The sequence below is a fragment of the Eublepharis macularius genome, chromosome 11 (assembly GCF_028583425.1).
Source record: "Eublepharis macularius isolate TG4126 chromosome 11, MPM_Emac_v1.0, whole genome shotgun sequence".
Taxonomy (NCBI): domain Eukaryota; kingdom Metazoa; phylum Chordata; class Lepidosauria; order Squamata; family Eublepharidae; genus Eublepharis; species Eublepharis macularius.
The window spans coordinates 35,841,788-35,859,464 of NC_072800.1; the positions used below are offsets into that span (position 1 = coordinate 35,841,788).

Here is a 17,677-nt window from a genome sequence, read left to right on the forward strand (position 1 = left end):
ACAGGGGGAAGGGGGATTATATTTAGGAAAGGCGAATAATCCACATGCTTTACATGCAGAATGTTGCCAGATTCAACATCTAGCATCTCCAGTTAAAGTACTGCTAACAGGGTTTTTTACCTGCCGTCTTGGAGGGCACTGCCCATCATACTAGATGATTCTGAACTAGATGGACCAGTAATATGAAGCAGGTGCATAACTTTATTTCGTTTTCCGCCTGTCATTTCTTTGTTCAGGTATTTTATTTTCTCTCTCTTGTCAGAGACAGAGGGGGCCTCAATTAAAAAAAGCATTATTCCGTTTATTGCAGAGTAATAGTGATTGCATGCAGGAATAAAACATAGCTGGCTTGTCCCTCCTCCCTTTTTTTTCTCTTTCTTTTTTTTTTAGTACTTGGGATGCAAAACAGGGCCCTGTGAAAGATGCTTACAGCCTTGCTAATAATCCACAGTATAAACTGGAGGTTCAGTGCCCACAAGGCGGTGCTGCAGTGTGGGTTCTGCTTAGCAGACACATCACTGACAAGGTATTAATTACTTCTCTATGTAATATTGAATTAATCTGCAGTTCGGATCCCGAAATGCCAATGTTTCTTCATTATCATTCATATTATTGTTTAAAACAAAGGGCTTCTGTTATGTACTGGATTCCCTCCCCCCACCCCTCAAGTGGCTGACACGTTTCCTTTAGCATTCAGCCATGTCACCAAGCTGGTGTAGCATAGAGCCTGGGCGAATGGGCTGTGATCTGGAAGTTTGCCAGTTCAAATCTCTTCTGCCATGACCTCACTAGGGAGCCTTAAGCAACCCTCTCTGACCCCCGCCCCACACCCCCATGTGGTGTGTGGGGGATAACAATACTTGCCTACATTAGAGCTCTTGTAAGGACTACAACAAGATAATCTCTGTGAAGTGCTTTGCCTCTGAAAGCATATTATTCCATCACACACACACAAGTAAAGCTGTTCAAGTATAAGACTGAAGGCTCCCTTACAACAGTTTGGGAAATATTAAGTCGCGTCAAATAGTAGCTAAAACCAGTCAGATCCAATGCTAGTTGAATAAAGTAGCAGTATAAGACAAATTTGTTTTATGAAGTATATTGTAATGAACTTATTTTTGTAATCTCTCTTCTGCAGGATGACTTTGCACGCAATCGGGAGTTCATCACAATGGTTGTGTACAAAACTGATGGGAAAAAAGTCTACTATCCTGGTTCGTATGTCAACATCCCAATATTCTCCTTATGTTAAGGAAAGTAACAGTAATAATAATAATGCTGAAGGGCCTGTATGAAGCTCTTTTCAGATAAATATTTTGCTTGCCTAGATTCTGTGCTTATTTTTTATCTCACAACTTTGAAAGGCATTAAGAAATTGGCTGAGTAGTGGTGTCCTCAGACTGTGGGATAAATCTTGACCATGTTTTCTGCTGGCAGAAGATACTTTTCACCAGAAAAAAAGGGGGGAAGTCCCCTTTCCCACTTTCCTCCCAACACTGTTACTCAAATGGGGGGTCTCCTTGTGAGTTGGGAGAATTACATTCAAGGAGATGCAGCAAGAAGGGATAACTGGGATCTCCACCAATGTATATCAGGATTGTACCTTTAGAGAAATCTCAAATAAACAGATAGATGTTCTACAGGAAAGGTTTCTTTTATTAACTGATAAATAAAAGGAAAACATACAGAGAACCACATACAACATACACACAGCTAGCTAAGAAAACAGTGAGGAAAGTGGGAGAGAGTAATTGGGATGGGGTGATATTTACTGGTCCTGAAGGGAGTGGGGGTCTGTGGGAGAAGCAGCAAAACAACCATTCATGTAGAGAAGAGGAGGCTCAGGCGAACTTGAGAGTGGGGGTTTGGATCCAGAACACACACACACTAAGCACCTGGCTGGACAGCCCAGTTACAGAGCGAAATGTGCCCTGAGGCAAGGCTGATGTCTTGCAGCCAAAAACAACATCTTAATGGCTATCTCTGGAGGTGGAACAATGAATTGAGAAAAGTGTGATATGATTTATTTGGGTTGGACTATAGGTAAAAATATTGCTTGATTCCCTGATAAATGTTGGGCAGGAAGCCTAGCAGGTTCACTGAATAGCCTGATTAGGTTAGCTGGGTGAGGGGAAGCATGGAAGGGCATTGATGGGATTAAGCTGAGGGGTGTGTGTCAGAAAGCCTCATTATTGCTGCTGCTCTCTGGGGCATGGGGGCCGTTCAGTCAGTCATTCCCCTATGACTCATGGCTTGGTAACTTTCCAGTCTCCAGACTGGCTGGCATCCACGCTGCCTGGGGCTAGACAGTGTCTGGGACTTCTATATGCATAAATTCTATATATTCTATAGAATATATATTCTATATATAGAAGTCCCAGACATTGTCTGGCCCCAGGCAGAGTATATCTATATTCTATAGATATTCTATATACATAAACTGCCCTTTTAGTATGAGGAAGAGGTCTGACTGCTAACACTCCCATGATTTCTGTAGGCACAGCAAAAATGTATTGCGCTGAAAGAGGCAGGGAGATTTGCTTCCACTCAGATAGGATCCAGCTATTGGATCAGCCTCATACAAACCCCTTTCATTTCTGCAAAATTAACTTAGAGAGTTGTTGGGAGGCCTGTGTGTTGCTGTACTCTTAGTCTGGTGGAGAACTTAACAAATTTCACTGACTTTTTCAAACCAAAGTCTGTAAATCTTTTTCCTTACAGCTGATCCTCCACCATTCATTGATGGAATTCGAATCAACAGTCCCCACTATCTAACTAAGATAAAGCTGACCTCTCCAGGAACCCACACATTTACTTTGGTGGTTTCTCAGTATGAGAAACAGAACACCATCCACTATACCCTGAGGGTAAGTTCCGATGGGTAGCCTTGCAACAAAAGGTTAGGCTGCAATCACAAGTAAGCTCTTCAGGACTAGATGGGAGAAAGGAAGCTTGCCGTGGGAAGGGAGGCAGTGCTTACTCAGCAGAGATGGTTATTTGGGCCTTTACAAGTGGTTACAGAGGCTATATTGTAGAGTTGTTTGGTTTTCATATGTTGCTGTGAGAAGCTTGGCTCAATATTACCAGCAGGCCTGCTTTAAGGAAAAGATGTTAAATGTCTCAGTCCATTTGGGAGAGGGATGTCTTCTTGCTGCAGCTTGGAGAGAAATCATATTCAAGTTCCTCCGTGGAGAAATGTAAAGTCCCTCCCATACAGTGCACTTGATGGGCATGCACGTCGGCTTACAGTCTGCCTTCCTGTAATACATTTTGGCAGAAACTTCAATAAAACTAGTGAAACGTACTGGGCGAGCCTTCACATATCCCAGAATCCATTTGGTTGCCAACTTGTGCATTTCTTGGGGATCAGATTAGACATGGCATTTAGATGAGAGCAGGCTGCCTATTCCACTGCCAGCTTTAAGTGAAAAGAGGCTGTTCATTCTGTGCTTGTACCAACAAATCCAGCCTACAGGGCAAGAGTTCTTATTTGCCAAGATCAGCTGCTTCTCTTAGAAAAGTCATAAGCTTTTTGTGGACTTAAAGGGAGGCACCATTGCCTGGAGGATCAAGAGGGGATGGCACTGTTGACCAAACATGATTATCTGGAAAGTGCTTTCTCTGAGAGATTTTGATCAGCAAACATTCTTAGGTAGAAGGCAAGTCTTTCGCTCCGTTCTTTTCCTAAAGCACTTGAGAAGATATTTTTAGGTCTTCTCCTTATATAAGTTATGCAAATATATATTTGTGTGCAAAAGTTAATGTGTGTTTGCAGAAATTTGCATAGATGTGGGAAGTGTTTTTCTGTAATAAAGAACAAACAAAATAAGTTTCAGCTTTGTTTGGGTACTTCATATTTTCCTACTAAATGATAATCCCTAACAACTAACCCTTCTTCTGATCTCATGATACACTGAGCTAAGCTCTTCTTAAAAAACTCTTTCAGGTGTATTCAGTGTGCAAGTTCGCCTTCTCAAAGATCCCAACCCCATATACCATGTCCAAACGGGTAAGCAATAATTAAATACATTTATCGTCGTCTTAATGAATGCAGTTTATCCATGGGTGGACCTAGACAATACAATGCAAGTTTCTCACTGTTTTTAAGGGTCTTCGTTAAGCGTCGGCATTAAATCCTAGCTGTGCCAAATACCCATTGTGGGGGAATTTTAGCTCCATTCATCCTGTGATCACTTGGATGATTTGGAATAGTCATTTTTTACCTCCATAAAATTTCTTCACGTGGCCAGCATTGTTGGAGTCCATCCAGTTGGATAGGCAAGAAGGTAGACTCCTTGCAAGAGAATACCCCAGCTTGTTGAAACACTGCTGTGATCAAAACAGCTCAGATGGCTGTGGCATAATCTAATCCTTAAAGCATATTTAAAATGCCATTTCCCCACTCTAGGCTCCTTTCTGCTGCCAGAGTCTAGGGAATGTTCGACAACGTGTCTCAAAGAATATATGAAGACTTATTGGAAGCTCCAGTTAATACTGAATTCAGTAACAAGTTTGCTGACTGGCACTAAAGAAAACTTACCTCACTAGTTATTTTTTTTTAATTACACAGGCTGCCATTTTTCCCCCAGACTCAATACAAAGTGCTGTTTATTACCAACGTCTCTGGGCCTCTCCCCCCCTCCCTCCCCCAACTGAGATCTGCAGTCTGTGCTCCATAGTCCACCATTTTATGAAGTACTATGGGTAACTAAAAGAGCAGAGCCTTTTTGGTTTCAGTACCCCGATTGTAGCCTGTCCTCCTTACATCCAGCAACAAGACTTTTGAATTTTCAGCACCAGTTTAAAATCTGTCTTGCCTAAGCATCTTCCTGAGGATTTTATCCTTTATTTTTCTTTCCCATTGCTTGCCTTTTACTGTTATGTTTTATGGTACTTGTTTTTAAATAAACTATGTTGTTTATATCTAAAGCTGCTAAACTTACCAGTGCTTTAAAGATTTTCTGCCAATCATTCTGTGGTTATTTTTCCATTTTATTGTGGTTTATTTGACAACCACAGGAACTAAATATTAGTGGAGATCATAAGGTATAGATATGCAAATAAAATCATTTAAGATTTTTATTCAATTTATAATAACAACAACATTCAATTTATATACTGCCCTTCAGGATGACTTAACACCCGCTCAGAGCAGTTTAAAAAGTATGTCATTATTATCCCCACAACAAAACAGTCTTGTGAGATCGGTGAGGCTGAGAGAACTCCAGAGAACTGTGACTAGCCCAAGGTCACCCAGCTGGCTTCATGTGGAGGAGTGAGGAATCAAACCCGGCTCTCCAGAGTCCCACCAGACTGGCTCTCAGTTTTATAGAATTGTGTGCCTGAAAAGGATCTGACAGTGGCACCTTGAAGACTAACATTTGTTCCGTTATGAACTTTTGAAAAACAGAGCTCATTTCTTCAGATATAACAGAAGAAATATTATTTGGTATCTGAAGAAGTGAGCTATATTTGGCAAAAGCGCATACTGGAATAAATGTTAATCTTTAAGGTGCCATTGTGCATCTCTTTTGTTTTGCTTCAATAAATTAATGCAGCTACCCCACTGAACTTAGTTTGGATCCTACATTAGATGACTTAACTTTTCTTACGTATCATTCGCTGTCATTTCCCATGAGAATACATACTGTCAACATATCAAGAACTGGACATGAACTGTGCTTTAGAATAAACTTGACTTTAGCATAAAAGCTAGTGAGGTGGTGTTTAAAGAGTAACTAGGGATTTCAAAAAGAGAACATAATCTGCATTCTAAAGAAACCCTCTGGCTTGCTCTTCTATAGGTGAATGGGCAGTGGAAAGGTCAGAGTGCTGGCGGATGTGGGAATTTCAGAGACAGCTTCAAGAACAATCCTATATACCAGTTCCAGCTGGACAAGACTGGGCCACTCCTAATAGAGCTAAGAGGACCAAGGTTTGCACAAATTGAAGCCAGTGGTAAAATAGAATGCTTAGCTTGTCCACAGCCATTAAGGCAGCTTGTTGGGTAATTATGCTGTTCCTGGTGCTACACGCTAGACTCACTTTGTGTTCATTATAAGAAGCGGCAAAGAGTGGGACAGTAAAGCCCCCCCCCCCATCTAGATTAGCATGCCCCCCCCCTAGTTTCTAAGAGTTAACCAGCCATCGCTCTGATGCATCATAAGGGCAAGAACTTTTTTTTAAACAAAACCATTATATTCAGTAGTAGCAAACTTTGCACTTGAATAACATGAGTCGTATCATAGAATACTACTGAATCAGCTGACTGGTCCATCAAAGTCAGTGTTGGTTATTCAGACTGGCAGTGGCTCTCCAGGGTATTCACATCACCTGCTACTTGAGGCTTAACTGGAGATGCTGAGGATCAAGTCTGGGACCTTCTGCATACAAAGCAGATGCTTTGGCTCTGAGCCCACAGCCCTTCCCAATACACAGAATTCTATAAGATGAATAGCATAAGGTCCATAATACACTCTATATAGCCAGTGGTGACCAGAAGGTAGTGAAAACTTCTGATTTTGCTTGTAGGCAGTACAGTGTTGGCTTTGAAGTTGTGACAGTCTCCACCATAGGAGACCCAGGTCCCTCAGGCTTTCAGAAGAAGAATAGTGGTGACTACAGGTAAGAACTATCGCATTTGATCCAGTGTGTTTTCTTGATACATACTACATTAGATCTTTATTAATTTTTATCCTTTTTCTTCCCCAGGTGTGGATTTTGTTACTTGGAAATTGAGGCGGTACCCGCTGGAGTTTACAATATTATTGCCAGTACCTTTCTTCCTCAGCAAGAAGGACCTTTTTTCTTGGACTTCAACAGCAGTTCTACAGTTAAGACATCGCAGTTACAGTGAGGAAGTCTGGCATGTTTTTTCTCAGAAATGGCAGAGCTACCTGGTTGCTTGCTTCACAGGAGAGCCAACAATAAGAAAATGCTTAGCTGGAGATGCACAAAAAGGAACTTTTTTTTAAAGTCACACACCATACCAATCTTTCAGAGAGGAAGCATGAAGCTTTTTGTCCTGCCCACATTAATTCTGAATTGTGGCAAACATGACAGCAGGCAAGGAGAGTGCTTCAGTAACTCTTAACTTGCTGGTGTAATTAATTTGTAAGAGTATAAGCACTTTATATTTTTATCATCTGGCTTTGGTTTTTAAAGTGTCAGTCTTTCTCCTTTTCTGTGAACCACCTTGTTAACCCCTTCCTTCAAATAGATGGTGGGTATTGCTCAATCATTTGCCTTTCTCTGGGAATGGAAATATTTTCTCTCACTACACTGGATACCAGCCTCTGGTACCTGCAGCAGTAGAGAGATACTACCCAGGCAGAGTTCAAGAGTGTCGTGTGTTGCTGTGTGTGCGCTGCTAAGCCCAAAACCACATCAGCATCATGGGAGAGAACTGCATATGCAACACACTGGGCATATTATTTATAGCTTTATATTTTGGATCTGATATATCACACATTGGCACCCTAATGGGTCACAACAAGTTATACTCTTGTCTATCCTACACAAGGGGAGGGGGAATGAGCCTCATTCTATATACAGGCTCTTCTAGACCAGAGTATAACTCACCTGGTTTTATAATCTTATCTCACTAGCTTGTTTCAAACAAACCTGCACCCTTTCCCCTTAAGAGTGTGTGTTTAAGAAAACGCTGGTATTCTCACTCATAAATGTGCATATATGTACAGCTTTGTTACTGTGATGTTACTGCACGACGTGACAGTAAAAGCTTATTTTTTAGTATAATCTCAAGTGATAGCTGCCTTTGAAAAGAAATATTAAATCATGTACTTTGTAATTGCTGTACTGTGATGAGCCATATGGGCTAGTGGGAATTGAAGCCTGCTATGGGGATTGCCAGTAATTTGCAGCTTATCTGCTTTGCAGGGTAATTAGTCAGATGAAAGTTACAGCTGGAGCTTTGACAGCAAATAAGTCAACAGTACAAAGCAACAGCTACATCAATATGTCTTGAGCCTTTTCATGATCATGGACTGCATTCAGTTTAGGGTAGTATGAATCCTGTAGCTTCACAGATATCTTGCTGCATGTACACATAACAGAAATTCCTGGTTGGTGGTGGGGCAGGTACATGCTGTCAGGCTTTCTATAGGGCATGTTCCAGTTCTTCTACCTGTACCCCAGTGCAATGGTCAGAAACCTATGGGCACTGTTCACTGCAAGGCCCAGTTGAGTCACACTCAAAGGCCAAGTCTTAAAGTTTCAATGCTTGCTAGGTTAACCAAGAATGCCAGAAGTCAACCACACACATGCCTAACTATGGAGGCTTTGTTCTAGCCCATTATTTTGTATGCTGCATTTCAAGGGAGGAGAATCTCATTTAGCCATGCCCAGCAATCATAATGTATTACAGACCCAATAGCATCATTTTATGACTAGCCTGAAGAAAAGACTAAAAAAGGGACATAATTGCACTGTTCGAATACCTGAAGGGCTGTTAAATAGAACAGGGCAAGGTCTTGGTCTAAAGGGTATAAAATAATGACAGTAGATCTCAGCTGAAAGGTGGTAGGAGAAACTCCTTAACAGTTAAGGGCAATACAGTAAACCTGGTGAGGGTGGGGGAGAACTTGCCCAGAGGATTTTAAGCAGAGACCAGGCATGCAGCAGGCAGTTGGGCTGTTAAGACCCCTTCCAATGATACAGCCTAGTATCTGAACTGCTATGTGCTGTATATATGTGCTTTCTTCAAGCACGAAGGTGTGCATGGGAGACTGCGTTCAAGTATTGTATAGCTTTATTTTTGGGCACCACTTACTAACCGCAGCACTGGTGTCAACTAAATGTCCAGTTCCATTGTACTTTTGATAAAGCAGGAAGTATGTAAATGGCTCTATGAAGGTGCTTTAATACAATACAGAATCAACTGTTGACCACAGCAACTACCACTAGCAAGACAGGCAGTGTGGCTTCTCATCCCAGAGTACCCAATATACCCAGATACACTGCTGGCCACAAGGTGCCAATAATTCACTGAGGGTTGAACCAAGGGGCTTATTCAGGATATAGAAATGTTACTTAAAAGTTCCACATTTGATGCACCACAGGACTACAACCAGATATCATCGTACTCTAGGCACCTTTCTGTATAGGTCTCTGAACATACCACAAGAACTACAGTCAATCTCTTTAGTTTTCACTTTATTATTCCATTTGGCACTTGCAAAATTTGTTTCCTTAACTGAAGTAGATGCCAAAAGCACAAATGGAAGACGGGTATATTTTAGAACACTCAGGTAACAAGTTTTAAAAAGGGGTTTCTAAAGCATTTTTTAAAAAGCCATTTAATGGCTGTATTACACATGAAAACAAAATCAAGAGTGGAGGAAGAGTTTACTGTAGTGTAAAGGAGTTTACATTTGTTCTCAGACTACTTATACAAGCTATAATAGGGACTAAATACAACAAGATTGTAAGCTGAGAATCAGAGTTCGGGGGGGGGAGATGCTAAACCCTTTAAATAAATAAGTTAGATCTGGGGGATGACATATGGAAATTTAAGAAATTACTATCAAAGAAAATCCTACTTTTTAACTACCCCTGATTAGCAAAACTACCCAATTCTCTACTATAACAGCCACTGCTGAAGCATGCCCCAAACTCCTTCCAGTCTTACTCAGCTGTTGTGCTCAAGAGATGCTACCATTACTCTAAATACTCTAATAGTCCTATACATGATAACTTACAGAAATGCTCTAACTTGCAAAGATGCTATCCCTTCATGCATATCTCCCTTCTTTTTTACTTGGTAGGCCAAGATTTAAAATAATATTTTCCTATCCATGCCTAAATGAGGGGTCAAAGTCACAATAATGAAGTGCTGAAAAAAAAAGTGTGTCACAATGATAAACACAGTCCAACGTGTACATTTCATTTTGATTGCCAGATTTAGAATTTTAACTCCCAATCCAAATCTAAAATGATAGAAGGATCATGTATCTAACATTCACGTTTAAGGTTACCTTCAAGGTATGATTTTGCCCATCATTTTATGAGCTCTGAAAGTAGAGGAAAGATTTCTAGATTGGCCACATGCAACAGCTTCCTCTTACAATCCACAGTATAACAGTTCTACTATTTGACCATAATGCAGACATTAAAATACAGTGTGTTTTAAAAGGATATGCCACTGGCACTTTGGAATTCAACTGTGTCTAGACAGCAGCCCCAGTTTACAAAATGGATACCTGCCAACAAAACGGACACCAGCAACTCCCAAATGTTTCGCTTGTCCTTTGGATCCCAGGTGAGCACAGAACTCCATACGAAGGACAGTCCTAGTTATTGCTTCTGCCAAACTGCTACGAAACATGTTACAAAGGCTGTGAAGTAGAACAAACGCAGCTGATAACACGTTACAGATTTCCGTCATTACTTTCTTTTTTTAAAAAAAATCAGCTTCAGCCCTCAACACTGATGTAATTCTTAGTGCAGTTTCAAGAAGTAAATGCTTAAAAGATTTGGCATATATTAAATAGTTATTGGCACAAGGTTCTTCTGACATTCAGAAGAGGTTTGTGTATAAATAATTTAGGATTTCTCTTGAGCCCCAAACGGGACAAGAGCTCAGCCAATCTGCGCTGTTTTTCTGTCCGCACAAATCCCATCTTTGATTTTCAAATATTGAAGGGCAAGCTGTAGCGGTGCATTCAACGTTGGACCACTGGAATAAGAGCTGGTGCTGCTGCTCCTGTTCTTGTTCACTTTGTCAAGCATCTTGTTTTCTGCCCCTTCCGCCCGGTCTCCTGTGAAGTCAAAATGGAAAGGTTATGCAGCTTAAACTTAAATGGAAGTAATTTTGCTACAACAGACTGGAGGTAATTTAACATGAAATCAAAGAATCGTTCTTACTAGTTCAAAGCCTAATGGATTACAGTGATGTTTCTTCCCTCCTCCATCCAGTCATCTCGGGCAATGTGGCCAGATTCCAGATTTATCTAGTGCTATTACGGCTCTTGATACTTTAACTGAGGCCCAGCTGCAAATTATGTTGCTGCATCCATCAATCACATTTCCGCTCATTTCATAAAAAGCCCTTCCTCCTTGTCCATATCCAGACTGGGAATGGATAGCATCTTTTTAACTCACATAAGGTTGGATCTTATGCGATTATCCCATCATCACAGAGACAAGGGTCATGTTCACATAGGTATTTAAGGGCTTCAAGCAGTGTGGGACCTCTCTTCATCTCTACATGTTCATTGCATCAAATGTGCAAGTTAGATGATGTCATAAAGATCATCCACAGATGTTGAGAAATTTAAAATGGAACCATTCAGATGGAGATGGAGTTTATATGTAACAACCAAGTTCTATGCTACATGATGTCAACTGTTCTCTTTTTTCATGCTTCAACATGAAGGTAGTACATGATGCTCCCAGGAAGAAAAGCCTTAGGCAAACCCCACTCACCCTACTGCTTCAATAAGCCAACAACCATAGGGGGATCATCATGCAAATGTGCTTTTTGTACTTCCAATGTGATACCTAAAGTGGGATGTTAGGAATCTTGCTGCATGAAAGATACGTAGACATCAGATACAGACACAACTCACGCATCCCAGCACAGGTAAGATGTGCAGCTTTCCTTTTTGAATGTTAGATTGGGAGCACAGAAGGCAAAATGCAGTAGCCATTGCATATCCACTCCTGTGGCTCTCCTTCCATAACTAAAGCTGCCATAAGATTATATTGTAACTGGCTCTGTCTGAACACAGAAGTAGATTAACCTTTGAGCCTGAACTTCTCAGAAACAGGTTAAAGATGAAATGCAGCATCAGGCTTTATTCAGCAAATAGCACAAGTTTTTACTGTGACACTATAAATTATATATTTGAATACAAACCACAGCATTTCAACCAAGAGTTTCCCATTTCAACTGAATTTTTTTTACAGTTGTGATCAATGGGCTTGCTTACTGGTACACTTTCAATATTCCTTTCATCATGCAGCAACAAATCTGTGATCTCTAATGCCCTTGAGTATTGTTCCATCTATTAGTTACAGCCTGTTACTGCCAAATTGGTGACTTATTTTTAGATAAATTTTCACAGTCTCTTCACTGAATTACCTTTGTCTGGAAATCTCTTGCTGTACTAGACCACATTCTCGCTTTTTAACTTTAGCTGATGAGCATAAGTACTTAGGGATTTCTTATAATTACATATCAACGGACTGAATTAAAGCTCTAGTCACAGAATGATTTCACACTACGAATGAAGGGAGGCTTACGATTGCAGGTTAACATGATGCAGTGGCAAAAAAAGGCAAACTCAGTCTTGGGTTCTATCAAAAGAGCCATTGCATCAAAATCGCAGGAGGTCATAGTCCCTCTCTATAATGCCTTGGTCAGGCTGCACCTGGAGTATTGTGTGCAGTTCTGGAGGCCTCACTTCAAAAAGGATGTGGACAAAATTGAGAGGGTGCAGAGGAGAGCAACGAAGATGATCAGGGGTCTGGAGACTGAGCCCTGCGAGGAAAGGCTGAGGGCTTTGGGAATGTTTAGTTTGGAGAAGAGGAGATTTGAGGGGGGGACATGATTGCTCTCTTTAAATATTTGAAAGGCTGTCATTTGGAGGAGGGAAAGGAGCTGTTCCAGTTGGCAGCAGAGGATAGGACTTGAAGTAACGGGCTTAAATTACATGCAGAAAGGTACTGGCTAGATATTAGGAAAAACTTTTTCACGGTCAGAGTAGTTCAAAGGTGGAATCAGCTGCCTAGGGAGGTGGTGAGCTCCCCTTCACTGGCAGTTTTCAAGAAGAGGCTGGATGAATATTTGTCAGGGATGCTTTAGGCTCATCCTGCATTGGGCAGGGGGTTGGACTAGGAGGTTTGTATGGCCCCTTCCAACTCTGTGATTCTGTGATCTCCCCTGAAATACCTTCCAGCATTAAGGTCCAGAAAAAGACCAGGATGAGAACAGGGAAGGCTGGGCAAATCAATAAGGCTCAAAGCTTCTAGTCTAATTTTTGAATGATGCATGATGAAAGGACTTAATTTGTAAGCTTTCCATGTGGCTCTATCATATGTTTAAATGAACTTAGTACCATGTGTGCCAGCCCATACACAAATGAATGCTTTGCTGGCCAGCTGATGCTTATATGGCATATGGCCAACATATATTGCAGGTATATAAATATGACGGGGCCAAGGTGTGGGCATGGAATTTTTCTGCAGGTAAGCCCTTTTTCCCACTGTGACCAAATACATCATGTGCACATTGGGCTTGTCCAAATTAAGGATGGTGAAGACACAGAACAGACTGGTGAGGGAAATTACTTAGACTAAGCCCATGCATGGAGTACTCAGAGGCACCTGGTGAAGCAACAATGGGATTGCAGACAAGCATGGTAATCCTAGACCTCTGGACTTTTTAGAACTGGCCTTGTTTCTACTTTCAGGAGTGAATGCCTATGAGAGGAGGCTCTTTCAGGTGCAGTTCGGAAAGGGAATATGGAGTTGGCTATTAGCAGGAGCCAGCAATGACAGACAACACAGACCAAACCATACTCGGCTCTACCAATCCAGCTTACCTCTTTCAATTTCACATTCAGGAGAGGAAGCCCCACTGCATTCACTCCGAGGTCCGAGTAGAGGAAATATCCCAAACTCAGACAGTGAGATGGGGCTAGAGAGATCCAGGCTTCTAGGTCGCACCACTGGGAGAAACTGAGTTGTCATATCAAAAGGGCTTGTTGGACCTGAACTAAAACTGGATACAGACTGTGTTTCAGAGTCTTCTTCAGACACAAAACTGTTGCAGTTATCATCCTCAAATACTTCTGAAGCCACTGTGTGAACATTCAAAGATAATGTTAATTAGCAAAGATAATACCCCCTTTAGTATCTATTTACCAACACCCCTGGTTGTACTTAGACTGCACACCCACCTATCCCCAAAGGGTGAAGTTAAAAATTACAATACATTAAAACACAACATTTTTCCTGTGCTATAAGGCCAGCACAGAAATTAGGGAAAAACTAAGAAACTATACAGCACCTAGGGACATATTCAGACATCAGTCGACAGAGGCACAACTTTCTTTGTTACGCTTATGTTATGCAGTATGCATATATATTTATTTTAAGATTTGTAAAATACTATGGATCTTGCCTGTTCTATAGATTTCTGAGTCTGTGAAATCTCAGACTACAAGCTAAGAGCCAGACCCCAAGAGTCCCTTGACACTTGCCCTTCAGCTCATGCCTCTAGCTAGTTCTGATGTTAAAAGCTACACATGCAGAGGGGAGGGGCAAAGCCTCTACTCCAGCTCCAACCAGGGCCAGCTTAGAACATAGAATGAAAAACAGTAACAATTCAAACCAATATTTCTGCACATTTGATCCATTTCTTGACAAAAAGCAGTACTGAAATCAAAAGCATTTATGAAGATGAATTGTAGCTTCAACCCTGCTGTCTAAATATCTACAATTTCCAAAGCCTGTAGACCATTTAAAAACAAGACTACTGTGGATTTCAGAAAACAAGGAAGGCAATAAAGCATATCTAAATTTTAACCATGTAAAGAATTCACAACTGGACATGATTTTCCATAGTAGTTCAGAAACTCCTTCTACACAGGTCAATTTCACCAGTTCAGTTCCCATACTGCAGCGGGGGGGTTTTTTGGTGACCATCTGCACCCAATCTGCTGCCATGAGTAGTCACTCTGGCCACTACATGGCTTTTCTACAGCTTTCATGGGAGCACTTATACCCCAACAGTTTTTTAACATCTGTTTTGCAGCCAGCTGTTTCCCCGTGCATACTTTATTCCCTTTTTTGTGTGTTCTATCCTTTTTCCTACCCTCTCTTGCCCCCTGCCAGCCCACTGCATTGTGATTGTCTACACTTGTCTATCCAGCCACTCCCTCTCCCCTCTTTTCCATCCTCCCCCCCTCCCCTTTCCTCTTTTTTTTTTTTAATTAAGTCCAGCACAGGTTCGATGAATTGCTGGTTTGAAAGCATGCAGGTATGGCTGGGAATAATGTATAGAAGGCTAAATATATGGATACTAGAAATAAAGATTTTAATACCAAGTTTTATATTCTCTTTTTATCCCATGGTGGAGAAACAATAATAATAACAGCGCTTATATACTGCTCTTCTATTCAGATTAGTGCCTCACCCAGAGTGGTGAACAAAATAGTGTTGTTATTATCCCCACAACACAGCTGGGGAGCTGGGGCTGAGAGGAGTGGCTTACCCAAGGCCACCAACTGAGCTCATGGCAGTAGTGGGATTCAAACCAGTAGAGTGCTGATTCACAACCAAACCATTTAACCACTGTGCTACAGCAGCTCAGATGCTTGGGGGCAACAGACGAGGCAGGAACTGAGATTTGCCAGAAATGCATTGTTGCTCCAATGAGATGATCATTTCAAAATAAAATTTCTTTTTAAAAATATTTATATTTGTTTCTGGGAAAGAACATTTCCTTGTCCATGTGAGTGATTTAAGTGCACGCATGAACTCCCCCCTTCCTCTATTGTTTTCACTGCTTGGCTGGCTAATAGGCAGTTCTCACAGCCAATCACATGTGGAGTTCCTTAAAAGGAAAAAGAGGAGCACAGGCAAAATCAGCAAATCAGGATCAACAAAGGGAGGGATGGAAGGGTGGAGAAGCTGAAATCCAGGAAATAGGTTGATCCAATGCTCTAGCAATTCAGCACATGTGCAAAAAAGAAAGGGCAGGCGCTGTGACACCACAAATGATGGCATTGGCGACAACAACACAAGTACTCATGATCCCTACTCATTTTGACACAGAGCAGACTAAAAAAAAACCCTGCAGCCCTGCTGACCAAACATGAGAGGTACAAACGGCCACACAGAAGCCAATGCCATGCCTTTCAGTTTGACTTCAGGGACAGTGAGGAATTATGTCCCTGGTGCCGAAGGGGCTAGTAAGTCATTCAGTTTATACTGGGATCCTGAAGAATAGTCCCTCTTTTGTTCAACTTTTTCATATCCCAAGATGATTGTAGAACATTTCTTCCCCTGGCAACCGAAGCCACAGGCATACTTACTGGAGATGTTATCTGACTCCAATTTGCATGCCAACAGGTCTTCCGCGGGCACGTTGTTGCCTTCTGCACCCACCCCACATCCTCTGGGCCCCATTGAAGAGGCCCGTCTCCTCTCGTGTATCTCATCAGAGATCATCTCCAGATTCTTTAAGGCTGTTTTGTATTCACCCTTTGCCAAGGATAGCTTTGCTTGAAGATCATCCACAGTCTTCTTTAATTGCTAATGAAGAAATCAGAAAAGACTTCTTTACTAAGACAAATCACCCAGGCAGTATTTCATCATTACAGCAAAATTTACATTGACTGAGGCTACTGGGACATAAGTTTTAAAAGTGTCAGATATGCAGCATCTGAAGTCAGCTTGCAGTGCTAGTACAGAGTGTTGGACTAGGAACAGGGAGACCTGGATTCAAATCACACGCCATCCATGAAGCTCACAGGGTGACCACAGGCCAGTTACATTCTCTTGGCTTAACCTACCACACAAGATTGTTGTGAGGATAAAATGTGGGATGAGTGAACTAAGTATGCTGTCCTGAATGCGTTTACTCAAGATGACAATTTGTTCAAAGTCGAATCCTACCGATTTCACTCAAAGAATGCTAAGGACAGACAGCGTTCTGCCGCTGAAAGCAATAGAACTTTAATACTACATTCAGGGCTTGCTTGCACTCAGGCATTTAACTTAACAAGCATCTTCCTGTACGGACTAAGACATCAGCGGATCAGGAGTAGAATGCAGCCACACAAAGAAGAAATGAATGTTCGTGTGAATTTAAATAGGGGTGTTTTTTTTCCAAGTCAGACAATTCGTCTATCAAGGTCAGTGTTTCCTACTCAGACTAGCAGCAAATGCTGAGGATTAAACTTGGGCCCTTCGGTGTGCAAACAGATACCATCTAGATTTGGCATGCTCTGCAACATCCACTTGTTGGGGTGGAGGAAGTAATTGTATTTGATACATACCTCTAGCTGTACATAGTATTTTGCCTTAAGTTCAAAGTAAGGCCTGTGGAGAAAGCAAAAGAGAAAAAAGCCACTTTTAATGAAAAAATCCATGGTTAAAGGACAGAGAAAGAGACTTTGGACAATCCTTGAAAAGTCTTTCTTGCAAATGATCAATTCACATGCAACTATTTCTAACAAATTCTGCTCCCCTCTTCCTCCGTCTCAGTTCTGCTACTATAGAGAACCAGCATCATCTATTCTAGTGTGATGCAGTCATAGTTAGAAACAGGATCAAATCCTAACTCAGTATGAAAGTTATGTATGGGAGTGACTTTTGACCACTCTCTCTCAACCTAGCCTACCCTCACGGGCTGTTGTGAGAACAAAATGGCAGGGGAAAACTGGATGTAGTAGCCAAGACTCCTTAGGGGGTGGGTAGGATGCCAAATCATAACAGTATCATAATTCAGGGGGTGGAAGACAGCAGACTGCTCACCCAGGGTCTGGGAGAGAAGCCCTTACCACAATGGACTCACAAGGGCTTGCTTATGTTACTGACAGCGTAGGGAAGATTAGTCCCAAGGGCTCTCAGACTAAATTTGTATTTTAAAAATAGGCTTAAAAATTAAAGAGCCACTACTAAGTTCTGCAGGATCCCTGCCTTACCC

At 41.5% G+C, this 17,677-nt stretch overlaps 2 protein-coding genes across 5 annotated transcripts in view; one reads left to right on the forward strand and one right to left on the reverse strand.

The window, feature by feature from the left end:
• Nucleotides 1–7,141, forward strand: part of CAPN7 (calpain 7) — a 28,680-nt gene extending 21,539 nt beyond the window's left edge. For 2 of the 4 annotated variants that reach the window (XM_054991864.1, XM_054991865.1), the window contains 7 exons: nt 391–526; nt 1,139–1,214; nt 2,722–2,867; nt 3,947–4,009; nt 5,805–5,935; nt 6,532–6,624; nt 6,712–7,141. In XM_054991864.1, the coding sequence (XP_054847839.1) occupies nt 391–526; nt 1,139–1,214; nt 2,722–2,867; nt 3,947–4,009; nt 5,805–5,935; nt 6,532–6,624; nt 6,712–6,856 (790 nt within the window). In that variant the 3' untranslated portion in view covers nt 6,857–7,141. The remainder of the gene's footprint in view (nt 1–390; nt 527–1,138; nt 1,215–2,721; nt 2,868–3,946; nt 4,010–5,804; nt 5,936–6,531; nt 6,625–6,711) is intronic. The other 2 variants (XM_054991867.1, XM_054991866.1) reach the window with 2 other exon arrangements.
• A 2,016-nt stretch (nt 7,142–9,157) lies between these two features.
• SH3BP5 (SH3 domain binding protein 5) overlaps nt 9,158–17,677 on the reverse strand; it is a 40,120-nt gene continuing 31,600 nt past the window's right edge. The window contains exons 6-9 of the mRNA XM_054992186.1: nt 17,028–17,070; nt 16,062–16,281; nt 13,566–13,823; nt 9,158–10,778 (exon numbers count right to left, since the gene is read on the reverse strand). Coding sequence (XP_054848161.1) covers nt 10,600–10,778; nt 13,566–13,823; nt 16,062–16,281; nt 17,028–17,070 — 700 coding nt within the window. The 3' untranslated portion in view covers nt 9,158–10,599. The remainder of the gene's footprint in view (nt 10,779–13,565; nt 13,824–16,061; nt 16,282–17,027; nt 17,071–17,677) is intronic.